Source organism: Panthera pardus, unplaced genomic scaffold (genome assembly GCF_024362965.1).
Source record: "Panthera pardus isolate Hobbes unplaced genomic scaffold, ASM2436296v1 HiC_scaffold_5, whole genome shotgun sequence".
In the NCBI taxonomy this organism is placed as follows: Eukaryota; Metazoa; Chordata; class Mammalia; order Carnivora; family Felidae; genus Panthera; species Panthera pardus.
Window position 1 is genome coordinate 18,162,061 of NW_026526980.1, and position 25,640 is coordinate 18,187,700.

At 55.5% G+C, this 25,640-nt stretch overlaps 2 protein-coding genes and 1 long non-coding RNA gene across 8 annotated transcripts; all 3 read right to left on the reverse strand.

The window, feature by feature from the left end:
* On the reverse strand, positions 1-4,138 carry LOC109256484 (uncharacterized). The gene is made up of 3 exons (XR_002075677.2): positions 4,009-4,138; positions 3,713-3,871; positions 1-626 (listed from the first exon to the last, which is right to left on the reverse strand). It is a non-coding gene; the product is annotated as an uncharacterized LOC109256484 (long non-coding RNA).
* A 3,938-nt stretch (positions 4,139-8,076) lies between these two features.
* On the reverse strand, positions 8,077-13,676 carry LAT (linker for activation of T cells). 2 transcript variants are annotated; one of them, XM_053894377.1, is made up of 12 exons: positions 13,168-13,676; positions 12,748-12,841; positions 12,578-12,605; positions 12,421-12,455; positions 12,068-12,155; positions 11,870-11,934; positions 11,602-11,776; positions 11,433-11,527; positions 9,803-9,865; positions 9,614-9,676; positions 9,423-9,503; positions 8,077-9,296 (listed from the first exon to the last, which is right to left on the reverse strand). In XM_053894377.1, the coding sequence occupies exons 1-11, from the start codon at positions 13,255-13,257 to the stop codon at positions 9,430-9,432; spliced, it is 870 nt and encodes a 289-aa protein (XP_053750352.1). In that variant the 5' UTR covers positions 13,258-13,676; the 3' UTR covers positions 8,077-9,296; positions 9,423-9,429. The 2 variants fall into 2 exon arrangements, with proteins under 2 accessions (XP_053750352.1, XP_053750353.1); XM_053894378.1 differs by having other exon boundaries at positions 8,077-9,503; positions 11,602-11,662; positions 11,747-11,776; positions 13,168-13,674.
* An 82-nt stretch (positions 13,677-13,758) lies between these two features.
* Positions 13,759-21,629, reverse strand: SPNS1 (SPNS lysolipid transporter 1, lysophospholipid). 5 transcript variants are annotated; one of them, XM_053894373.1, is made up of 13 exons: positions 21,508-21,629; positions 20,937-21,229; positions 20,776-20,841; positions 19,041-19,177; positions 17,776-17,927; positions 17,605-17,671; positions 16,645-16,790; positions 16,190-16,345; positions 15,708-15,897; positions 15,266-15,331; positions 14,902-15,000; positions 14,402-14,573; positions 13,759-14,111 (listed from the first exon to the last, which is right to left on the reverse strand). In XM_053894373.1, exons 2-13 carry the CDS (start codon positions 21,175-21,177, stop codon positions 14,017-14,019), a joined length of 1,587 nt encoding a protein of 528 aa, XP_053750348.1. In that variant the 5' UTR covers positions 21,178-21,229; positions 21,508-21,629; the 3' UTR covers positions 13,759-14,016. The 5 variants fall into 5 exon arrangements, with proteins under 5 accessions (XP_053750348.1, XP_053750351.1, XP_053750350.1 ...); XM_053894376.1 differs by having other exon boundaries at positions 20,937-21,141; positions 21,508-21,617; XM_053894375.1 differs by having other exon boundaries at positions 20,937-21,145; positions 21,508-21,614.
* Between the last annotated feature and the right edge of the window lie 4,011 nt (positions 21,630-25,640).

Consider the following 25,640-nt stretch of genomic DNA (forward strand, 5'->3'; position numbering starts at 1 on the left):
TATATATATTCAATGGGATATTATGCAGCCTTAACAAGTTAGGAAATCATGTCTCGTGCCACCACATGGATGAACCTTGGGGACACGCTAAGCTTTCTGTCGCAAAAAGACAAATAGCATACGATTCCCATGATATGAGGCACCTCAAGTATTCAAATGCATAGAAACAGAAAGTAGACCGGTGGTTGCTAGGGGCTGGGGGGAGGGGGGCCCAGGGAGGCGCTGTTTAATGGGTACAGAGCTGGAGTTTTGCAAGAAGAAAACGTTCTGGAGATCTGTTGCCCAACGATACACTTCACGCTATTCGACTGTACCCTGAGAAATGATTGGATGGCGAATTTTGTGTTGTGTCTGTGTGTGTGTGTGTGTGTTTACCACAATAAAAAAAAAAATTAAACACTGCGGTGGGCCGCCAGTTTGCAATCTCTCCTTTAGACAGTGCTTCCCCGGGGGCCGGGCAGGTATCCTTTGCTGGGACTGCAAGAACCGTGGGGAGCTCATCACGGAGGGCCTGACATGCTCCGCTCGAGCTGTCTTTCACTTGCTTCAAGCAACACTTCCCAGGCGCCGACCGCACGCCGAGCTCCAGGCCCCGGAGTGACAGAGATGAGTGGGGAGCTCGCAGCCTAGAGGGAACAGATGACAGACGCTGAATGCGTGAAAGGATCAGCGCTCACGATACCAATTCGATGGGGTTACAGGATACAGGGTGACGGGAAGGGCACGAGATTACATGGGGCAGACCGGAAGGGCTCTGAGAAGGGGAACTTCATCTGAGATCCCAGCATCAGAAGATCCGGGGCCTGTGAGGACGGGAGAGAGCTCCAGGAGGAGGGAGAGTGGTGCAAAGGCCTGGAGACAGGGGCCTGCGTGGCTGGCTCGCAGCGGGGCGAGAGCAGGAAGGCCTGACTCAGGAGCCGGCCGGGGAGGATGGCTGGCGTGCCACCAGCAGCCCCGTGTGCACGAAACAGATAAAACCCGGTCTTTTATCAGCATAAACTTGTTTTGTGAGTTCACATGTGTCACTCTCTCTTTCAGGCTAGAAAAAACTCATCAGGACGCGAAACGGTATTGTCCTAGAGAAAGCCTGGGTCGACCGAGGTCCTCAAAGTCTCGTATTTGTCTCCACACACCCACTGGCTGCTGGATCTCTGAATTAGGTCCCTGGCGTGATTTAAAAGCCACGGATCTGCTTGGGCGCCATCACCCCCACTCGGCAGAGGGGTGTACTGAGGCCCAGAGCGGGGAAGGAGCTCCAAGCAAGCGCAGGGCTGAGCAGAAGTCAGGCCTGGAGGGGAGGGGCTCCTGGCTCCGGGGTCAGGGGTCTGGAGGCCCTTACTTACTATGTGTGGCTCGGTGGGGGGCTCACTTCCTTTACGGGGAGGACCTCCTCCCCCCCTCTTGGGCATGAGGCCTGGGAGGGGGGAGGACGGCTGGGGCTCAAGCCAATGGCTTGCTGCCTGGGCTGAGAGTGTCTGGACACAGCGGGCACCTGCTCGGCAGGACCGTCCCCTCACTTCCTGCTGGTCTTCTGAGCCCACTTTGGCCCTCTCCCATGATCCTCTGGGCCTGGCCCCCCATCTGCAGAGTCTCTGAATCAGACAGCCCCAGCTGCTTTCTACGGCTTGCTCCCAGGATCTCTGAAGGACCGGACGGTCTCTGGGGCTCTGGTGGCCCTTTGATCATCCCTACGGCCCGTGCGGTGGCCGCTGGGGTCCCAGATCCGCCGCTGACTGGCCACGTGGTTTGGGCAGGCGGTTGAGAGCTCTGCCTGGCTGGGAGGGACGTCGGCAGAGCCAGGAAAGCGTTCTCGGTCCCTCTGGGGTTCCTAAGACTCGATTCCGAATCCACGTGTAGGACTCTTACCACATCCATAAACTGCCCAAACCAAGTCTCTCGTTACTTTTCTTTAAAATGATTTCCTTTTTACACGGAAAGTCATTTCAAAGGCAACTACATGTCGCACTCCCACAGAGCCTTTCTCTGTAACCAGAATCAGAATTGAGAAGAAAATGCCTTTCTCTCCCCGGGATTTAAGGTCGGGGGGGGGGGGGTGGTCATTAACGCTGCCTCTGTTTCAAATGGGCGCATATATGGCACCCCCAGACTTGGGCCACGACCGGCCTAATTCAGAGTCCTGTCCCGTGGAGGGTTCCCAGCTGCGTGATCTTGGGCAGGCCATTCAACTTCTCTGTGCCTCAGTTTCCCCACCTGGAAAATAATAACAGTACCCACCTCGCAGGGGTGTTGTGAGGGTTCAAGCAGGGACTATAGACAGGACGTGTGGCAGAGAAAGTGCCACCAAGCAGGTGTTCAACGCGGAAGCCCACTGTGGTACAGAGGGGATGACGAATGAGGTGCAGGGAGGGGGAAAGACGGGCTCAGGAGCACCTGGGAGCCACGCTCCCCTCAGCCCCTCTCAGTCCCAGTCAGCCTCACCCCCCGACTCCCCTGCACATGCCCTCGCTTCTGTCCCTCATCCCCAATCTCCCTGAGCCCCTGCTCTGGCCAGGCTGCTCGATTAACTTCTCCATTAACTTCTCTTCTCGCTCGCACCAACCCCACGAGGGAGGTGGTTCATCGGACCCACTCCACAGAAGGGGACGCCGAGGCCCGGGGAGGGGACATAATTCCTCTGCCTGTCTCTGCGTGCACCAGGGTAGGAGGAAGACGCAGGGGATTCTGGGCTCCCCCACCCCCATCCAGCCCCAGCGCCCCCCCCCCACGCATTATCTCTAGGCGGCAGCAGCTGAGCCTCCCAGTATCTCTCTGATCCCCCAAATTTCCGGTTCCCCAAAGACAACTCAGGATGTGGGGAGGGAGGGGCAGGGAGAGGAGGAGGGAGACAGAGAACAAGAGAGAGATCACAGAGAGAGACAGAGAACCACAGAGAGATGAGAGACAGACGGAGGCACAGAGAGGAAAGAGACAGAGAGACTCTCTGAGACAGAGAGCCGCACAGAGACAGAGAGACGGATGAGAGATAGAGATTCCAAGACAGAGGAGAAACAGATTGAGGCAGACAGAGGTGGAGAGAGAGAGAAAGGGGAGGGTGCCCCAAAGACACAGAGCCAAAAGGAGGCAAGAGAGGAGCCCCAGAGCTGAGGCAAAACTGAAAGCGGCAAGCGGGAGAGGGAGGCGATCAGGGTTGGGGTGTGAGGCACGGGGTGTTGGGGAGCATCCGGAAACAAAAAGAAATTGGCGAGTGTGGGAGCCAGATGGGAGAAGGTGAGGAAAGCTCAGGGGGCCGCCCGCGCAGGTGCAGGGGGGAGGGGAAGGGGGGGCCGCCGGGCCCAGGCCAGAGGGGCCCTGGGGGAAGGAGACCAGAGGCCTCCCCTTCCCCATCTTTCTCAGAGCCCCCACGACGCCACAGATGCCCCAAGCGTCCCCCCGCTGGGCTTACGAAGCCCTGTGTCCTTGAGAAGAAGGACTGTGCTCAGGCCCAGCCCTGGAGTCCCCGCCGCCCCAGGAGATGCCCAGCCGGGGGCGGGGGCGGCGGGGGGGGGGGGGGGTTCTGAGTGGCCCACCCCGCTCCGGGCCAGAGGTGGACAGAGGCCCGAGGAGGGACCTGGTGGGCACAGAGTAGGCACTTGGGAACAGGGGTTGCCTGGGCACTCAGGGAGGGAGCGCCAGCGCCCTGCTGGGTCTGGCCACGGTGCCCTCTCCGAGCCTCAGTTTCCCCGTTTGTACACAGGTGGCAATAAGAACTTACTCGGGGTCACAGTAAGGACCAAACGTACATGGAGTGCATGGCAGGGCACGACACACGTAAGTGGCTGACAGTGGGCCTGTTGAAGGTCGAAGCGCCACAGCATCCTGTCTCGATGAGTCAGGGCCCTTTCATTTGCAAACGACAGAAGTCCAGCTGGAGCTGAGCCAAGTGAGGGAGGGTGTTAGTAACTCCAGTAACTGAACGCTTCATGGGTAGATCCAGTTCCAGGCCCAGACGGATCCAGGACCTCAACCCACATTCCCAAGAAGCTTTCTCCTCGACCTGGCACCACTCACCTCCGTGCTGCCTTCTCTCTCGTGGGTGCCCTTCCCCTGGTGGCCTCTGGTCACTCCAGGCTCCTCTGTCCTCTGTTGACTAGTCCCAGAAGAGAGACAGAGCCCTAGTCCCTCGAGTTTGAGCAAAAGTCCCTGTGCAGAGCCTAATTCCACTCTCTGTGGAACGGCTCTTTTGGTTTGCCTCTGTGTTTTCTCCTCTTGTGCTAACTTTTAACCAGTTCGTCGCCTCCCTGCCCCCACCCAAAGCAGGCTGCGCTTCCATAAATAACTTTGGAATTTGCTGTGTGACCTTAAGCACATCCTTAACCTCTCTGAACCTTTTTCCTTTCCTTTTTCCTTTTTTCTTTTTTTTAATGTTTATTTTTAAGAGAGAGAGAGAGAGAGTGGGGGAGGGGCAGAGAGAGAGGGAGACACAGAATCGGAAGCAGGCTCCGGGCTCTGAGCTGTCAGCACAGGGCCCGACACGGGGCTCAAACTCACGAGCTCTGAGATCATGGCCCGAGCCCAAGTCGGACGCTTAACTGACTGAGCCACCCAGGCGTCTCCACTTTTTTCCTTTTCCACAAGAGGGGCCCCTCATACCTTAGACACTAGGCATGTTGTGAAACTCACTGAAAGAATGAGTGCGGCACACACACAATAAATGTGGAACAAATGCATCTCAACAGCCGTCCCCCCTTCTACCAGCAATAGCCCCTAATCTCGGGTGCCTTCTCATTTCCAGAACCTCAGAATTGCGGGTGGAGTATACACCACAGGCCTAAGTCGGTCGGCACGGGACACCTTCCTGGCCAGCGACTGGCTCCGGAAGTCATGTGTCCCAAGCCAGGGCAGTTAGAGGGAGTGTAGGGCTTTTGCTGGAGATGCTCGGACCTCTGCCTCCCCCCTCCCCCAGGCATGTGTGGAAACACACGGTGTCTGTGTCCCGAGCCGCTAGACCTGTCACATGACCACACAAGGAGACGAAAGCTACGGGCCACACAGAAAGGAGAGCTGAGGAGAAAGAAGTTGGCGATAATATTTAGGCCTCTGACCCCAGCCACACCTGTTTCTGAGTTTCTCAGCAACCAGGGACCGGGATCCCCTCCCTTTTCTTCCGGGGATACCTTTCGGGGCTACGGACCCCGGAATAAGAAGGCTTTGAAAAGTGAGATCCATGGGGCGCCTGGGTGGCTCAGTCGGTTAAACATCCGACTTTGGCTCAGGTCACAGTCTCGCAGTTCAGGAGTTCGAGCCCCGTGTCGTCACTGTGCTGACAGCTCAGAGCCTGGAGCCTGCTTCCGATTCTGTGTTTCTCTCCTCTCGGCCCCTCCCCTGCTTGTGCTCTGTCTCTCAAAAATAAATAAACGTTAAAAAAATTGTTTTTAAAAAGAAGCAATCAATGGCTTCAGGACCACTGATCTGGGTGCTTAGGTGGGCTATCAGAATCCAACTTTCTTTTTTATTTTTTTATTTTTTTTAAATGCATATTTACTTTTGAGAGAGAGTGAGAGAGACAGAGTGCAAGTTGGGGAGGGGCAGAGAGAGAGAGGGGGACACGAATCCGAAGGAGGCTCCAGGCTCCGGGCTGTCAGCACAGAGCCCAATGCAGGGCTCAAACCCACAAGCAGTAAGATCATGACCTGAGCTGAAGTCAGATGCTTAACCCATCGAGCCACCCAGGCTCCCCAAGAACTCAACTTTTCTATTTCTATTTTTATTTGGTCCACACTGCTTTCCTCTGCGGTGCCTTCATTCACCGGCATGCTCTCTCCAAGCAGAAGCCTGCAAACGTTGCAAGCCTGCGTCCCCCCAGCGGGCCCCCTCAATGGATAAACAGCTTCTCTTTGCCAGGAGTTCCAACCAAAAGTCTCGGGAAGGTGTCTCATTGGCCCGAATTGGGTCACATGTTCCAGTATCAACCAATTACTGAGGCCAGGAGGTGGGCTATAATGATCGGCCCATCCTGGGTCACAGTCACATCCAAGCTTGGCCCCCACCTGAGTCCTGTAAACATTTCCAATGCAAATCTGGTGGTGGTTTTGGAAGAAAGCAGCATGCAGGGAAGGTGAAAACAAAAGATGTCCTCTATCGATGTTAAAAGGTGGTCTGCGAATTGCTAATAATAATTTTTTTTTCCCCCTGAAGTCAAATAAGTTCAGGAAACACCAGGTTTGGTAAAGAGAAACAAAGATATTTATCACAGGATGTCTCCCGAGCCATGAACTTATTAACGCGCATTTTGTCTCTGCAACGGAGCAGGAGACAACTTTTCCCAGGCTCTCCCGACCACAGAATTCTTTCCTGAGAAGCTGCTCCCAGGACTCATGGGCCACATGGTGCATTTTGGGGAAAACAACACCGAACACCACGAAGAGCCCAAGCTCCCGTGGCAGTGACCGTCAATGCCTTGTACAAGAAAAAAAAAGAAAAAATATTTCCGCTCCCAGCTTCCATCCGCAGGGATTCTTTCTACCGGCCACCCCAGTGGGCAAAGATACCCCAGCCCCAGCCCCATAGATCTCATTGCATTGACTCTGTCCTGGCTGGCTCGTCGACCGGTGGAAGCAAAGCCATGTAATCTCGCTGGTCCAAGAGGCAAAAATGGGAAGCTGCTTAGTTAGTGCTTCAGGGAATGCCCCTACCCCCAATCCACCAAGGCAAGGACTGGAGTCACCTTGGATGTCCCCATGCCTCCCGGCACAACCTGTCACCACGCCCCTTGCTTCGGCCTCCCAAACATCTCATCCCACCACCCCTCTCCATTGCCCCTGCCGCTTCTTCGGCTAGCCCACCACCACTTCTCATGCAACAGCCTCCCCACCGCCCCCCCACCTCAGGGCCTTTGCACATGCTGCTGCTAAGGCCTGGAACTCACCCGCCTTGGCATAGACCGACCAGCAATTCTCAGCCCATTTACTGTCTCTTAAAGCTGCCCTATCCTCCCACCCCCACTTATTCCCTCCTTGGGCCTCGGTCTCTCTTATTATTATGAAATCGCTTAGATATGCAAACACTTAAGAGAATCCTGTCTCAAACACTTGTGTACCCAACTCCGCTTAAGAATAAGACATGACACTTATCACTGAGGCCTTCCCGAATGCCTTCCCGACCCTTCCCCGCACTCGGCCTCACAGTTGCCTCTCTCCTGAACTTGGTGTTCCTCGTTGCTTTGCCCATTTTGCACACGCTGTGTATCCCTGAACCATAGATTTCGGTTTTCATGTTTCCAACTCTCTATATATAAATAAAACAACTTGTTTTCTGGTTCTCACTCCATATTCTCTTGGTGATATTTATCTGTGCTGACTGGTGTTGCCCCGATGCACTCATTTTCACCTGCTGGGAAGCGTCCGTGCTGTGACTGGGCTACAAGCCCTGTCCATTCTCCTGGTCACGGCCCCTACCGTTGCCAGCTGTTGGCCATTGCAAGGCTGCCCCGAGCCCCAGGTGCCCGCCCCCTGAGCCCGTGTGCCAGCTGCTCTGGGTTTATACCCGAGAGTTTGCCAGATAAAGGGACACACCATCTTCAGCCTTACTGATGTTGCTAGATCGTTCTCCAGGGTGCTTGCACCAGCATAGCTTTGTGATAAACTTTCTGTTCCTTGGCCCAGGCACAAAGGTGCCTCTTCTCGTCTATTTCCTCCAGATAAACTCTCCCTGTTGACATCCAGCCTGTCCAACGCTCTCTCTAAGCCTCCCTCCCCCATTTCTCCAATCGGGCCTCTCACAAGCTTCCCTTGTAGAGCACCCGACACTTTGCACAACACCCAGAGCAAGGACATTGGCAGCAGTGACTCCAGAGGCCAAAGCCCCGGATCGAATCCCAGACTTGTCACTTTGGCTGTGTGCCTTTGGGCAAATCGCTTCTCCTCTCTGGGCCTGCTTCCTCACCTGCGAATGGGGATACCCACAGTAACTGACCACAGGGGACCGGCAGCGATCGAACGAGGGAAGCGTGGAAACACGGCGCATGCTTGAAGGGAAGCTGTCACTATTGCCTTTGGAGCCCACAAAGGTCGCCAACAACTGTGTGCATCACTCAGGGCTACCTTGGCGTGTGCAACAGAAATCCCAAGTCAAGCCGGGTGAAGACAACGGGTAATTTATTGGCCCATGTAACTGGGAAGTCTGAGGGGGGTGTCTCGCTTCAGATGTGACTGGACCCAGAGATTCCGACACCCTGTCCACCTCGAGGCCATTCTCTCCTCCACGTGGACTTCGTTCTTGGGCAGGCTCGCCAAGTAGCGCCAGGAATATATTCTTCCAGTTTACCAACTGCCATGGAGCAAAAAGAGCTTCTCCTTCCGGTCACTTCCGGCCCAAGTCTCAGGGCTGGTCCTCGGTGGCCCAGATTACGTCACGTGCCCAGACCAGAGCCAATCACAATGACCAGGGCGTCCACCAGAAGGTGCTCGAAGTCTGGTTCTCGGAAGAGCGCTATCAGAAGCATCTGGTAGTTTCTCTGAAATGCAGACTCTCGGGCCCCATCCCAGACCTACTCATTCGGAATCTGCATTTTAGCAAGACCTCCCAGTGAGTCATCTGCACACCCGAGTCCGAAAAGGCTGCATCGCACATTACCTTTCAGTTGCTTGGGGTTAAGTCCACCCCCTTGCTTTAAAGATGGAGAAAATGAGGGCCGGCAGGAAGCAGTCTTGCTCTCGAAGGTCACTCTGCACCCAAGGTTCCCCATGCCCTGCCCTCCCATCTTCCCAGCGATCGTCTGCCGTGGGTCCGGTGGACTATCGCGTTGGGGGAGATGCATCGAAGCCTCGAAGCCCAGAAGGTCCAGTCTGGGTCGGACTTGCCTCACGCCGAAGCGCCGTGCCCCAGGCACCATTTGGTCACTCCCAAAGGCTGGTGAGGACCCTCAGGAGCACGGCGGCCCAGGGAGGATGGAGACCCCCAGACACACACACACACACACACACACACACACACACACACACACGTGCGTGCACACAGACAACTCCCACACGGGCGCCCAGGCAAGCCCACCCTCACTCGGACTCCCCACCACGGGCCCCCCAAAGGCAAGAGTGCTACAGACCACACCAGCCTTTATTCTACCACCGAATAGGGCCGGGGCCAGGGTAGTTCATTCTCAGGCTGTGTCAGAAGGTGCAGAGTGTTGGGGGCACACAGACTGGACCCCAAAGTGACAATAAGTTAAGGGGGGAGATTCTCAGGCTGTTCTCAGGCTGCAGTCAGGGTCGGGTGCCTAGTAGGGCCCCCCAGAGCCACTGCCAGCTGCCCAGCTCGGCACTCCCGAGCAAGGCTGGTTCGAGGACAGGCATGGCCTCACGCTGAAACAACAGGACAGGGAGAGGGAGGGGTTGCGATGTCAGGAGGTCAGTGGGGGTCCGAGGGGTCCCCGAAGGAGTCGGAGGATAGGGCTGAGGGGCCGCGGAAGGGTGGGCAGGGCCTCTCACCGGACCCTCAGTTAAGCCCCTGCAGATTCTCATAATCTGGAGCTCCCTCTTCCTCGTCGTCGTTCTGGGAGCTCAGGATGGCTGGAAGGGGAAAGAGATCAGTCTTAAGCTCACAGACCGTCCCTCCTGCCCCGGGCACATTACCTTTCACGTTACCCCAAGCTCCTGCCACCTCCCATCCCAGCACACACCAGGCTCGGTCCTAGCCACGGGTGGCAGCTCCTGGGACACATTCACGTACTCCCGGCTCCCATCTGCGGGGACAGATCAGAAGGGGGGACGGCCACGTGGAGGGTGAGAGAACAGGACACTCAGAAAGAGGGCCACAGCAGTGAGGGTGGGGGAGGGAAGGGGGACCCTAGGGGGCACCGGCCACTCACCCAGAGACACGTCTGCACTCTCCTCGCTCTCGGGGACGTTCACGTAATCCTCCCCCGACTCCACTGCAGGAGAAGCAGGGCCCCCCGGCACTGTCACCCAGAGCCCCGAGCACAGACCCCAGAGGCCTCCCTGCAGCCAGCCCCAGGGGGTCCCGCAGAGGCCCTGGTGATGGAGAGAAGTAGGGCAACGTGCCCAGAGCGGATGAGAGGGAGTGGAAGTGTGGGGGAGAACAGACAGCATGTCGGCCAGGCTGGGGGCAGGGACAGAGAGCAGCTCGGAGCCATGGCGCTGGGTGGCCCGTGTGAGACAACGCTTGTGGGGTGCCGAGTCAGGTGCTGTTGCCCCACGGGCCCCGTCGGCCAGGCCTGCCCTGACCCCCACTCCCATCCTGGTGTCTTCCGGCACCTGGAGCCGTCGGCGCCATCTTACGGAGCCCAACGTGGGACCTGAACTCACGACCCCGAGATCAAGACCTGAGACGGGATCAAGAGTCGGACGCCTAAGTGACTGAGCCACCCGGGTGCCTCCCACCTATCTTGTCCCTTCACGCTGACTTGTTTCTCCACGAGGCCGTGGACGAGGCAGGCTTTGGAGCCAGAGAGCCCAGGTGCAAACCCAGCTCCCACAATGACAGTCGTGTAGCCTCACACAAGCCACCTAGCCTCTCTGGGCCTCGGTGTTCTCATCTGTGGAATAGGGCGAGGGGCGGCACCCACCTCCCAGGAGCACAGTGAGAACTAAAGCCAAGAATATCTGAACAGGGCCGCCAAGTGTCTATGAGATACGTGATCCCTCCTGTCGTACGGTCAGGACAACCGAGGTGCAGGAAGGGAAGAGATGGGCTCAAGAGCACCTGGGGATCCTGAGGTTTAATGAGTTGATACACGAAATGCTCTCAGAAAGGCACGTAGGAGGTCCCTGACAAGCTGAGCTCCTTTATCATGACACTATCTCGTGAGCTGTTTTATCAGAGGCACCCAGTAAACACGGCGAGTAAGTGAGGGATGGATGAATAAATGAGCTCTGGGGAGGTGGGGAGTTGGGAATCGAGCTCGCTCACGAAGTCAGGGTGTAGAAGGAATGGCCCGGAACAGGTACGGAAAGTGAGGAGAGCGACAGAAAATGGAAGGTCACCAAACATGGAAGGAAGCCTCTAACAGGCAACGTGAAATGAACACGAAGGGAGAAAAGCAGCTCAAAGGAAACCAAAATGATGCCGGAAGCAGAAGAAAACTTCCCAAAAAAACCCTCAAAGAAAACAATCTATAATCAATATCTTTAAAAATGTACAAGATGGTATTGTCTCTGTGAAACAAGAACAGAAGGCTATGAAAAAGGAACACCAGAGACCAAGAAAAGAGCTTTCAGATAAGAGACAAAAGAACAGAGTCTCAAAGAATAGTGAAGTTGGAGAAATCTCACAGACGATAAAAGGGAAAGACAAAGAAATAGAAAAGAGGATAGAAAAAGTAAGGAAACCAGCAGATCAGAGTGGAAGTCCGCCCTGAGGGACAGGTGTTCTAGAAAGAGAGGAGAGAGAATGCGGAGGGGCAGCAAGCATCAAAGAAATAACAGGAGAGGGAAGAGCGGACAGGCCGCAACGCAGAGTGTCAGAAATGGCCAACTCACTGGAGAAGGCGCTGTCTCGGAGGCCGGGGTTGCTGGGCGCGGGAGCCGGTGGGACAGCAGTGCCTGTCGCTGGCGTGCTGTCAGGAAGCACCTCCCTGAGGACAAGTCAAGGGGCAGGTGAGTAAGGACCCCCAGCTGGAGCTCCCACCCCCCCCACCTGGCCACTCACAAGTAGCCCTCGTTGGGATAATCCTCCTCCTCATCTTCATCGTCGTCCTCACAGGCGGGCTCTGAGGTAACGACACAGCGATCAGCAGGGCCCAGCCCAGGCCCCAGCCTCCCTGCAACCAGGGCACCTGGGGCCCCAGACGCACCCTCGTTCTCGTAGCTCGCCACACTGTTGGCTTCAGAGAGAGAGCAAGAGGGAGGCTGAGTCAGCTCACACGGGGTCTATCCTCTGCCCAGCCCCAGCCCCCTGAGCCCTGCTCCACACTTACCACCATCTGAGTCCTGCCGGGAAGATGGCATGCGGTGGGAGCCCCCAGGGGGCTGTGGGGACCTCCTGGGAGTCAAAGGTCAGAAGTCATGCTGGGATGGGGCACTGGACCAAGAGGGGTTGCAACAGGGAAAGAGATCCCCAATCCTCAGAGGCGAGGGAGTAAAAAGGGGGATTTGGAGGGGAGGATGCTACTCACGGGATGGGAAGCAGGTCCGGCTGGCTCAAGGGTGGGTAGGAGGTAACAGGAGGATAGGAGGTGGCTGGTGTCCAGGTGGCGAGTGTGGCTGAGGACACGAGACCAAGCTCAAGGAATGACTCCAGACATTTTGCCCCCATACTCATCGAGGTCTCAAAGGACAGGCTAATTCTGTGAACCCCCTGGGCCCTGCACCAGCCTGAGGACACCCATCTCCCTTCCTATCCCCAGCTCAGATCAAAGCCATGTGGGCAGCCACCGTGGGGGGGAACCTGAACAGAGGCACGCTTTCTCTCACACGCCAGGGGACCCCCTCCCCTACACCCGAGGGAGAGGACCCTCCGTGTACTCACGAGGGCGTTTGATCACGATGCTACTTGGGGCCAAGCTGGCAGGAGAGACACAGATAGGTAAGGGCAGGAGAGACCCCAGCTCCCATCCCAGTCCCCTCCCCTCCCCGGGGCCACACAGGGCACTGAGGGAGCCACCTAGGGTCGACGGGCAACTCACCTGTCAGAGGCCGTATTGTCATAGGAGCCTGGGGAAGAGAAGCCAGTAAGGCAGGAAGCGGGGTGAAGAGGGGAGAGGCTGGGAGTACGGGGCTCAGGTCTCGCGTGCAAGCACAGTTCGGGACAGTCGGGATGGAGTGAGAGGTAGAGGAGGGCCGAGCCCCCACTCACCTGGCAGCTCTCGGCACCGCACGCACAGCACCACAGCCAGCAGCGGCAGCAGCAGGAGGCCCAGCACGTAGGGGATCAGGACGACCGCCTCCATCTGCGGGAGAGAGCTTGCACCAGGCCCGGCTGCCCGCCGCACACCCCCTCAAGGGCCGAGCCGCGGTGGGGTGAGGGCCAGGCCAGCAGGGGTGCGGGAGCCGGGTGGGCACAGCCTGGAAGCCCGACTGGGGGGTGGGGGTGGGGGGCAAATGCGCCCTCCTTGGGGACTCACTGGCCCCTTCCCCTTTCTGGGCTGAGTAGGGGGGGGCGGGTCAGCGCCGACCGTGCAAGACCCCTGCTCCCTGCGCAGTCCGGCCAGGGTCCGGGCTGGAGTCTGGGGCACCAGTCACCCGGCGGCGCGGCCCCTGCGCGCCCCAGCCCTACCTGCCGCTCGGCTAGGCGCCTGCTTCTCCTCAGCGCCTGCCCGCCTGTGGCAGGAAGCTGTGGTGAGCCCGGGCGAGGGCAGGAAATCATCGGGCTCAGCCAGCTGCACCCGCCCCCTTCCCACCCCCACCCAGCCAGTGGGGAGGGGGAGGCGGAGGCCCGCGAGGCCACCCGCAGGCCCTCGAGACAGGTCTGCTGGCCACCAGGACGCAGAGCGAGCCCTACCAGGGGAAGAAGGGCAAGACGCGGACAGGCCAGCCCACAGCCACGGCCTCCACAGCCGTGGCTCAAGGAGGCAGCCAGGAGGGAGGCCCTGCCCCTGGGAGCTGAGGGGCACAGGGCAGTGCCCACCCCACCTCACCCTGGCCGGCCTGCCAAGAGGGGCGGGCTCTAGGGGAACCACGGTTCTGACTCACGGTCATACTGAGCTCGCTCACCCCACACTGCTGTTCGCCAGGCCCCGGAGAGCAGGGATTTGCCTAAGGTCCCCACAGGAGTGACCCTCTAGCCCCGGGAGTCCTGGGGCTAGAGGGCATCCCCTGCGGTCTGCCAGCCAGAGATACTAACGCCCAGAGAGACTCGAGCAGGCACTTGGGGTCTGACTACAAATTTTATTCAGTTACAAATAGCACCAAGCCCCTGGGGCTGCTCCAGGAGAGAGGAAGGCCCCTCCCGGACCCACCGCCCCCCTGCCCCGACCGACCGCTGCCTGTGTAGTGTATGGGAGCTGGAACGCGGCCCGAGGCCGTTCCTAGAAGCTGGGCCAGTCCAAGGGTTCGGCCCGGGCACCTTCTGGGGCGGGCCCAGGGCCAGCTGGGATAGGGATGCGTGCTGGCGAGCGATGGCCCCTCAGATGAGCACGCTGGACACGGGGACGCGGGTGGAGCGGCCTCGCCGGGGTACCACGATCCGGTCATCTGTGGGCCCTGCCTCACGCAGCAGACCTGCCAAGGGAGGGGTCAGAGCCAGGGCTGGATGGACGGAAAGACGCAAAGCCAGGGAGGGGACAGACGGGCGGTGGGAAGTGGACACGGGGCGGCAGAGCCATCAGCGCTGTGGGCACAGGGGAGCGTGAGCTCGTTGGACAGCCGGACCCAAAGCAGGATGGGGGAAGAACCGTGGGCTGAGAGAAGCCAGGGACACAGGTCCGGGCAGACGGACGGACGGACGAGCACGGGGTATCATGAAGTTGGGCAAGGAGTTGGGGATGGACAAAGGGAAGGCCCCCACTGACCCTGCACGTGCAGCTGAGCCTGCCGGCGGTCACCCTCAATGAAGATGGCAGTGCCCAGGAAGGCTGCCCCGCCCAGAGCCCCGACGAAGGCGCAGAGCATGAGGGAGAACTGCAGGGCTCGGAACTCGGACAAGAAGGAGGGGGGCCAGCTCCGGCGGAGGCGGTCGGAGATCTGCAGGGAGACGAGAAAAGGAGAGCCAGGAGAACGAGTCACGGACAGGGAGCCCCCAGACTGCGGAAGGAGTCGGGAGCTGGCAAAGAAGGGTGGTCTGGAGAACCAGGGAAAGCCCCGTGGCCTCGCTGCGGAATCTTCCAAAATGAAGTCCTGCCCGCCTGGCTGAGGCTCCAAGGTGAGGGGCACCGGGCACAGAGCACGCGAACACCCAACTGGGTCAGACCTTGTAAGTCAGCTCAAGCTGAGGCCAAGGGCTGTCAGCCAGTGCCAGGAACGCAGGGTCCCCCGATCCCCATCCCGGGTCCAGCCAAGGGGAGGTACTCACCAGGCCAACGAGGTAGGGGCTCCCAGCATCGCCCAGCAGGTGGGACAGCACGATCTGGAAGGCCTCGGCAGTGGACCGTCGCGTGGGGATCACCACATACTGGGGAGAAGGGGGGCGGGAGGCAGAGGGCAAGGACAGGGCCAAGGCTCAGTCTAGGCTGAGGTCAAAGGTGAACCCCAGCCCTGAGGTGTGAGTGGGGTGAATGCCCAGACTCCAGGCCCATCTGGGGCTGACTCTGAATTCAGTCTGGGGCTGGGTTTTGAAGAAGGGGTGAAGGCCACAATTAAGGCAAGTGAGGCCTCCACCCCCCACTCCTTGCTCCCAACAGCCTCTGGGCTAACCCTGCAGTGGCCCGCCTACTCACCAACAGAATGTCAGCCACGACGGCCCAGTTCATGGACAGCAGCGTCTCTCCAATAAAGATGAAAATCTGGGGGGGGGGGGGGGGGGTGGTTGGAAGCGGGGAGATGGAGGAGGGTGGGGGGTGTTGGTCCCGTCGCAACAAGAGCAAACACACGACCCTGGACCAGGCCCGCGTATTAACTCATTCAACTTAATCCTTGTGACACCCCCGTGAGACAAAGCTCTTATTCCCATTTTACAGATGCTAAGACTGAGCACAGAGAGGTTAACTCACTTGCCTAATGTCGCACAGCTGGGAAGAGCCAGAGTTGAGGTCCAAAACCAGGCCTTCTGGTTCAAGTGGTCTCTGTACCACTATGCTGATGAACCCCAGTCCTGCCCTGGCACACCGTCCCACCACCCCAGACCCACAACACCCCTTCTGACACCTGCTGGCTACTCACATAGGTGGCCACGATGCTACCACGAGCACAGGCAAGGGACAGGAAGAGGAAGGGCGCGGAGCCCAAGAGGCCAGCAGCACAGACCAGTGGGTCAGCCCGGGGGTTGGAACGGCGGAGGCGGCGGCTGATCTCCACGCCCAGGCCCACACCCAGGACCCCGGTCAGGCAGGTGATGAGCCCAAAGATGAGGCTGGGGGCAGGGGGAGGGACATGGGAGCCAGTCCCTCTGCCTGCAGAGCCCCCCTCGCCTCGCCCCCACCGCCTGGAGAAGATGCTCCATCCCAGCCACCCTGACCCCAGGTCTATCCAGGTACTCTATGGTTCATGGAGCTCTGAGAGGAAGGCATTATCCTACCATCGATTTCCTCCGCCAGGAAAACTGAGACTGGGAGAAGAGGTAGCCTGACCCTGAATCAATGACTCTCTCCGCTCCATCCCCTGCCACCTGCAGGCCACCCCTAGCCTAGCCCCCATCTGGGTACCTGTCAGAGGAAGAGCAGGAGTCTCCAGGAAGGCAGGGTGGGGTCTCCCCCAAGACCACACGGGAACGCAGCAAGAATGCAGGAGCCCAAAGAGCCAGGGAGCCCGTGACGAAGGCCACAGCAGTGAAGCCAAGGGAAGAGAGGATGAAACTAGGACTGAAGACAGGTGGGAAGAAGGAACTCAGACTCCACTGAGGTGCCAGGGTAGGGGACTTCTACTCTCTCTCCCCAGCTTATTTTTAAAGTAAGGTTAGGAGACGGGTGTGGAAGCGGTCTTGGCGCCCAGGATCTGGGCCTGTAATTCAAGCATCTGCCACAAGGGGGCAGTGGTGACCTGGCTTTGGGGGAGGGCCAGCTGGCAGCAAACAAAGACCACGCTCCTGTAAATCTCAGAACAGATACGGAGGCCTCCCTGGGGGGCCTCAGATGTTGGGTTAGAATGGAACTAAACTCACTTCCTCGCCAGAGCCCTCAGATCTGCCCACCACGAGGTGGGGTTCAGGGGTGGTGAGTCTGAGTGGCGTTCCACAGCTCCCCGTGGCGGCTCCCGGACTACCAGGAACAGCAGCAGAACAGCCACCACTCCTAGACCTGGTGTCACCTGGGGAAAGAGTGGGCTTCAGGACAGGCACAGACAGGCAGGGACACCTCCACACCGCTGGGATGGGAGAAAGTGAGGGTGTGTGAAGGCAACTCAGGCCCCAAGACCTCAAACACCCAGTAAGCCACGTGCTCAAGGAAGCTGAACGTGCGTTTGGAGGGCAGAGCAACTGCCAGTAGGGGCCCCCTGCTTCCGCAAGCCTAACTGCTCCCTCTTCGGTAACAGCACCCCAATTTCCTTTTGGGAAACTACTCCCCCCCACTTCTCTCAGTCCATGGGGTTCAAACAGGGCAGGGCTTATAACCCAGACTTGGCCGACAAGAGTGGTGTGAACCTCCCTGGCCTCGGTGATTGTTTCAGTGGCAGGCACGTGACCCGTGCTCATCTAATCAGACACCATCCAGGACTTATTGCTCAAGGATCCAGGGTGGCGAGGTTTCTAAATGGGAAGATAAATGCGTGGAGCTTTCACTTGCTTGAGAATGAAATTAACACAGAGGAAAAGCAGCACTGAGACAAAGGATGATCGAATTCCTAGGAAGGAGCGGGAGGCCTGGATCCAGCTTTACCTGACGCTCACCCTGGGGCTTTCCACTATGAGAGCCAATAGAGTCCCATCCAGGAGCTTACAGTTTTACAGTGAGCTGCTACCACCCACAGCCAAGAGTTCTGTCTGCACATGGCTTCCCACAGGCTTGGCAGAGTGAGTGCTGCCTTAAAAGGCGGGGGGTGGGGGGGGGGGATGTCTGAAGGTAGGAAAGGGAGGGGCAGTGACAATGTCGCTGACCTTCCCCCAGGCTGTGTCCAAACTCACCCGCAGAGCCCAGTGCCAGTCCCCGGCCATATCTTTCACTTTGGAGCCTGCAATGTAACCCAGACCACTGGGGAAAGGGGATGGGAGAGGAGAGGGGATAGCCAGTCAGCCGTGCCCCACGCCAGGCCCTCCTGCCTCCCGTGCTCCCCCCCAGGCCCCAGGCCCACGCACCTGCCCACCGGGATGGCAAAGTAGAACACACTAAGCATCCGACTCCGCTGGTCTGCCACGAAGAGGTCGGCGATGAGGGTGGGCGCGATAGTGGAGTAACTGGCCTCCCCGACCCCCACCAGGCCCCGGGTCAGGAGGAGGAGCCAGAATTGCTGGGGAACGAAACATGGGGGAGGTGGCACCCCCGCCTTCACCAGCTGGCTCGGGAGAGGTGGCGGGGATGGCGGGCGAGGCCTGAGCTGGACAGACCTGAGCTTGAATCCTGGCTCCACTACGTACTAGCTGTGACTTTGGGAAAGCAACTTAACCTCTCTGAGCCTCAGTTTCCTCATCTAAAAAGGGGGAAAACAATAACTTGCTCACACAACTATCACCAGGACGGGACGATACAAGTTTTATTCAATATCTCGTGCCCCCGCAGGTGTGGAACAAATCTTAATTTCTACCATCCGAAACACTCCAATCGTGAATAATGATCTGAGGCGGAAGTTTATTCGTCTATCAAAGACACCTGAGGCTAAGGACAGGGTATGATCACCCAAGGAGAGTATGCAGTACCCGGGGCTGAGGACAGAGTTCCAGGGGCAGAGAGGAAGAACAGACAGAAGGGATTTCAAAGGAGCAAAGAAGTAACAGCCAAGGAGGCGGGAAGAAAACCACAAGAGTGGCATCACAGAAGTTAGGAGAGAGTTTCCGGAAGGAGGAAGTGAGTCAATAGAGCCAGAGGCTCCCAGGAGATCTAGCAAGAGCAGGATTAGGAAGCAGGAGCTACATTTAGCAACCAAAAGGTTTCTGTCACTTTGGCAATGGAGTGGTGGGGGTAGGTTGGCCGGCAGTGTTCCGGGGTGAGTGGGAGGAGAGGAAGTGCAAGCAAAGTGAGAGCCTCTCCCTGTCTGCTCCTTCACCCAGGATGGAGCTCGGTCAAGGGGACCTCGTGGGCAGTCTGACTCAGAAGAGGAAGACAGAGGACAGACAGTCCAGGTAAGGTCTTTCCCATGGTAGAGAAGCGGGAGTGTTTAAGTGTGGAGTGTAAGCAGTCAATGGTTAGGGGGAAAGGGGATGACAGAAGAATGTTCTAGAAGAAAGGGGAAGTAGATGGGGTGGGCCGATTAACTCAGGCAAGCAGGGAGGAGAAGACGCCATGGACCAAGGAAACTGCATAAGTTCCCCAGGCCCAGTCTGCAACGACCCCAAAGAATGGCAGCAAAGACTGATGGGTGGGGGGTGGGGGTGGGGCAGAAACAGGAGCCAGCATGGGGCCTCACCTCTCTGGGGATGAAGGACGACCCCAGTGTCACCAGGGACCAGAAGGCAATGCCCCCGCACATGAGATACTTCCGATTGTACCTGTCACCCAGGTAGCCAAACACAGGTGCCAACACCATGTAACTGGAAATGAACACTGAGGAGAAGCAGAGAGTCACAGCCCAGCCCCGGTACCCCTTCCCCACCCCGACCCCAGCTCAGGGAGAGCAAGGGGGCTCAGGAATGACTCCCAACCCTGAAACTATCGGTGCTTCCTGCCAGAGAAGTCCAGGCCCCTCTTTGACATCTTTCAAACCTTCCACTGTAGAATGGATGGCCCAGCTGACTCCCATCCAGCCAAGAGCAAAATCCACTCTCCACACCATGGCCCACGATCTGATCTAACCCCTCCCTACCTCTCCAACCTCATGCTCATCCACTTTCCCTTCTCTGCATCCCAATGGCCCAACTGCCAAGCTCATTACCATCTTAGGACCTTTGGCACCCACTGTCCTCTCTACTGGGAACGCTTCTCCACTCGCCTGAGCTTCACAGAACCTTTAGGCTCCAGCTCAGACATCTTCCCAACCCCCACATATCCAATCTCTCTTGATCACAGTCACTCCGTTTTCTTTTACAAAATAAGCCTACAGAAAATGACCTCGTTATCAGCTTGGGTTTTTCAGGACGGTGGCCCGCTCATTCCCAGTAGAATGTCAGCTCCGTGAAGACAAGGACCTTGCCTATAATGACCACTCCTGTGTTTCCACCGTGGAACACACGGCGTTGCATAAAAAAGGTGCTCATTAACATGTGTTGAACGAAAAAGCGAATGGAGCGGACAAAGACTTGCTTCTTCTCTAACTCAACAATTTAAAGCTTTGCAGACCTTGGCCTGTGATCCTGTTCTCATTCCTCTAGACTTTGCCTTAAATACTTCTCAGTCCTTACTGGCCTGGAGTGGAGCAAAGAACCCTTCGAGGTCTTGTTTCAAACTCCTCCTCTCCTCTCATTTGTGTGACTCTGGGCAAGGCCGAATTCTCTAAGCCTCAGTTTCCCTATAAAAACATAGCGACTACTACCTGCTTCTTCTATAAAATGATACCACCACCTGTTCTTTGACTGATGGAAGGATTAGGAGACAATGGGCCTAAAAGGTCTTGGGCAAGTTCTGTGTATGCTATCAGCCTCTCCCTCCAGGGCCTGGCACAGAGTAAGTGCTCAGAAATGTTTGAGAAACGAATGAAGGGGAAAAGGAAGGAAAGGAGGATCTGGCCTTGGCTTTGCCTCTCCCACAACGTTCTGAGCAAGTAAAACTCAACTCTCCCCATTCCAGACACCGCCTTCCATCCCCATCTTTCGGTGCCAACCATCCTCCGGACACGGCACCACGCACTTTACAGCATTAATTATCGCATCTGATTCTCACATTAGCCCTCTGAGGTGTTCTGGGTTGCTACTCTTTCCTTCTCACCAAGGAAAAGTAAGGCTTAGAGAGGTTGAGGGCCTTGCCTACCATCACACTAAGTGGAAAGCTGAGATTTAAACCCAGGTCTGTCTTAACCATTACACTAAACTGCCTTTTAAAATGTGGTGTTCTAACTGAACAGGGCAACCCACAGAGAAATAAAGACCATCTCCTCTAAGTCTGGCTTCTCTACCTCTATTAAGGTCCCAGGCATGCCGGCACGTAACCCCATTTGGGGCAGAAAAGGAAGAAAAGCTGCCGTGTGCCCAGGAGGGGCCTCCACTCACCGGTCTGGATGAGGCCGGAGCTGCTGTCTCCGATGTCGAAGAACTGCTCGATGTCTGGAAGGACGCCTGCGAAGAAGACTCGAGATGGGCTCGACGAGGCAGCCCCACCTTCGGGACCCCCTTCCCTTCCCCCAGTCTGACTTCCCCCCAGAAGTCAGTACCAGCCACGGTGAAGCGGTCCATGTAGTTGAGGAGGTTGATGTAGCACAGCACCGCCACTATGAGAGCCGAATGACCCGGAGACAAGCCGGTGATATGCTGCAGCCCCTCTCGGTCCGGGACCTCGGGATCCTCGGACTTCGAGTTCCCCATGGACCCCGGTAACCCCGGGGTGCCGGGCACCGGCCCGTCGTCCGTGTCATCCGCCTGGCTGAGGAAGGGCGCGGTGTCGGACCCGGACATGGTCCCCGGGGGGCCTCGCCCGCCCGCGCTCCGGTCCCACCGACGATCCCACCTGCGAGGGGAGGAGGCTGGAGAAAAGAGGATGGAGGGAACCCAGGCGAGGGAGGGGCGCCCAGAGACCGGCAGGCGCTCGCCGGAAAGCACAAAGCGCGGCTGGGATGGAAGCCAGGCCCTGCCTGTCATGCCTCCCCGTTCCGGCAGACGCAGCGCGCGGAGAGGACGAGTGGAACGCGAGTGACGTCGGGGACGGGAGCAGGCTGAGGAGGGCCCGGACCCCTCCCCGCGCCCCTCTCCCCCCCCCGCCCCGCCCAGGCTGAAGCCACCCCTCACCCCTGTTAGGAGCCCACTGCAATCGCTGTCGCTCAGCCCCGCCGCTGCACCACGGCCGCCGCCATGTTTTCCCGGAGCCGGTCATGTGACGCTGGAGCCGGGGGGGCCAACTCCACCTCCCGCGAGCCCTGGACACGTGACCGCCGCCGGACTACAGAAGCCCGGCAGTAGACCGTGCTCGCCTCTCCAGCTTCTCCGCCTGCTCCCCAGTCACGTGACTGCCGGCCGGTCGCCGGGGTAACCGGGGACGGCCCCCAGGCCCGCGCCGCACCCGGTGCGTTCCCCCAGGGAGTCGCAGCGAACCGCTTAAGTCGCCCAACCCTCGGAATCTCGGCTTTCTTATCTGCAGCTCCCACCGGGCACACTTATCAAACGAGATGAAACGAGATAATGGAATCTTAAAATGTTCTGGAAGTAGCTTATCTCTAGAAATCCCAACGATCAGTTCTCAGTCTTGGCAATTAGTCCGGTTGGAGCTTCATACATGCTCAGGAAGTGTGGAAGGAATGTTGAAAGTTGAACACCGCCCCCTCCACTCCCCCCCCCCCCCCCGCCCCCGCGCCACCCGCCCCATCCCCGGCCCTATCTTTTGGATTCCCCACGCCAGCTGTCTGTAAACTCCTGAGCTTCCTTGGTAGACACTGAAAGAAGCGTCCCAGACCCTAAGCGCCCGTCTTCATCTGGTTTTCTTCACCTTCAACCAAGACTGAAGCCCTTGCACCCTCTGGTGGTCTCATCTGGGATTCTCCTAGCTGCTGGATTGGACTCAAAGACCAGAGCCCCTGGCACCAAAGGATAGCTTGGCATGGTTCTTCAGTGCCCCCAGCCTCAGTCTCCAAGTTACAGTAATAAATGTACACTCGATGTAAAATTAATATAGTTCCACGCAAATGTAGCTTCAAGACCTGTCTTCCAAGCTGACCTCTAAGCTCTTGTGAAATTCTAGAGTCTCATGGGCAGAGCATGGGGTCCCCAAGAGGTCTTATCAGAAACCATTTGACCAAAACCAGCAGAAGACAGGAAATCATAAAGATTAGAGCAGAAATCAATGCTACAGAAACCAAAAAACCCCAGTACAGATCAATGAAACCAGAAGCTGGTTCTTTGAAAGAATTAACAAAATTGATAAACCACTAGCCACTTTGATCAAAAAGAAAAAGGAAAGGACCCAAATAAATAAAATCAAGAAGGAGAGAGGAGAGATCACAACCAGCACAGCAGAAATAAGAACAAGAATAAAAGAATATTATGAGCACACCAGTAAAATGGGCAATCTGGAAGAACTGAAAAAATTCCTAGAAACATATAAACTATCAAAACTGAAACAGGAAGAAATAGAAAGTTTGAACAGATCCATAACAGTAAAGAAATCAAATTAGTAATCAAAAATCTCCCAAAAAACAAGAGTCCAGCACCAGATGGCTTTCCAGGAGAATTCTACCAAACATTTAAAGAAGAGTTAACACCTATTCTCTTGAAACTGTTCCAACAAACAGAAAGGGAAGGAAAACTTCCAAACTGTTCCCATGAAGCCAACATTACCTGGATTCTAAAACCAGAGACCCCACTACAGAGGAGAACTATAGACCAATTTCCCTGATGAACATGGAAGCAAAAATCCTCAACAGGATATTAGCCAACCAGATCCAACAATACATTTAAAAAAATTATTCACCACGACCAAGTGGGATTTATGCCTGGGATGCAGGGCTGGTTCAATATCCGCAAAACAATCAATGTGATGCATCACATCAATAAAAGAAAGGACAAGAACCACATGACCCTCTCAATAGATGCAGAGAAAGCATTTGACAAAATATAACATCCTTTCTTGATAAAAAAAAAAAAACTCAAGAAAGTAGGGATAGAAGGATCAGACCTTGAGATCTAAAAGCCATATATGAAAGACACAACACTAATACCGTCCTCAATGCAGAAAAACTGAGAGCTTTCCCCCTAAGGTCAGGAACAAGACAGGGATGTCCACTCTCACCACTGTTATTCAACACAGTATTGGAAGTCTTAGCCTCAGCAAGCAGACAACACGAAGAAGTAAAAGACATCCCAAGGTCCCAAGACTGGGACCTCAGTCTTTGTAGACGACATGATACTCTATATGGAAAACCCAAAACATTCCACCAAAAAACTGCTAGACCTGATCCTTCAATTCAGCAAAGTTGCAAGATATAAAATTAATGCACAGAAATCGGTTGCATTCCTATACACCAATAATGAAGCAACAGAAAGAGAAATCAAGGAATCGATCCCATTTACAATTGCACCAAAAAGCATACCTAGGAATAAACCTAACCAAGCAGGTAAAAATCTATACACTGAAAACTATAGAAAGCTTATGAAACACATTGAAGAAGACACCAAAAAATGGAAAAATATTCCAAGCTCCTGGATAGGAGGAAAAAATATTGTTAAAATGTTGATACTACCCAAAGCAATCTACATATTCAATGCAATCCCTATCAAAATAACACCAGCATTCTTCACAGAGCTAGAACAAACAACCCTAAAATTTGTATGGAACCAGAAAAGACCCCGAATAGCCAAAGCAATCTTGAAAAAGAAAACCAAAGCAGGAGGCATCACAATCCCGGACTTCAAGCTGTATTACAAAGCTGTAATTATCAAGACACTATGGTACTGGCATAAAAACAGCCACTCAGATCAATGGCACAGAATAGAGAACCCAGAAATGGACGCACAGATGTATGGCCAACTAATCTTTGAAAAAGCAGGAAAGAATAGCCAATGGAATAAAGACAGTCTTTTCCGCAAGTGGTGCTGGGAAAACTGGACAGCGACATGCAGAAAAATGAACCTGGACCACTTTCTTACACCAGACATAAAAATAAACTCAACATGGATGAAAGACCTCAATGTAAAACAGGAAGCCATCAAAATCCTTGAGGAGAAAGCAGGAAAAAACCTTTTGGAACGTGGCCGCAGCAACTTCTTACTCAACATGTCTCCAGAGGCAAGGGAAACAAAAGCAAAAATGAACTACTGGGACCTCATCAAAATAAAAAGCTTCTGCACGGCGAAGGAAACAGTCAGCAAAACTAAAAGGCAACCGACAGAATGGGAGAAGATATTTGCAAATGACATATCAGATAAAGGGTTAGTATCCAAAATCTATAAAGAACTTCTCAAACTCAACACCCAAAAAACAAATAATCCAGAGAATAAATGGGCAAAAGACATAGACACTTCTCCAGAGAAGACATCCAGATGGCCAACCGACACATGAAAAAATGCTCACCGTCACTCATCATCAGGGAAATACAAATCAAAACCACAATGAGATACCACCTCACATCTGTCAGAATGGCTAACATTAACAACTCAGGCAACAACAGATGTTGGCGAGGATGCGGAGACAGAGGATCTCTTTTGCATTGCTGGTGGGAATGCAAACTGGTGCAGCCACTCTGGAAAACAGTATGGAGCCTCCTCAAAAAATTAAAAATAGAACTACCCTATGACCCAGCCATTGCACTACTAGGTATTTATCCAAGAGATACAGGTAGGCTGTTTCGAAGGGACACATGCACCCCAATGTTTATAGCAGCATATCAACAATAGCCAAAGTATGGAAAGAGCCCAAATGTCCATTGATGGATGAATGGATAAAGAAGATGTGGTACACACACATACACACACACACACACACACACACACACACAGTGGAGTATTACTCGGCAATCAAAAAGAATGAAATCTTGCCATTTGCAACTATGTGGATGGAACTAGAGGGTATTATGCTAAGCGAAATTAGTCAGAGAAAGACAAATATCATATGACTTCACTCATATGAGGACTTTAAGATACAAAACAGATGAACATAAGGGAAGGGAAGCAAAAGTAATATAAAAACAGGGAGGGGAAAAACATAAGAGACTCTTCAATATGGAGAACAAACAGGGTTACTGGAGGGGTTGTGAGGGGGATATTGGCTAAATGGGTAAGGGGCATTAAGGAATCTACTCCTGAAATCATTGTTGCACTATATGCTAACTAATGTGGATGTAAATTTAAAAAAAATAATAAAAAAAAGAAAAGAGAATAGGTAACTGAGACAAAAATGAAAATATTAGGCATAAATGCTGATTTATAGTAAT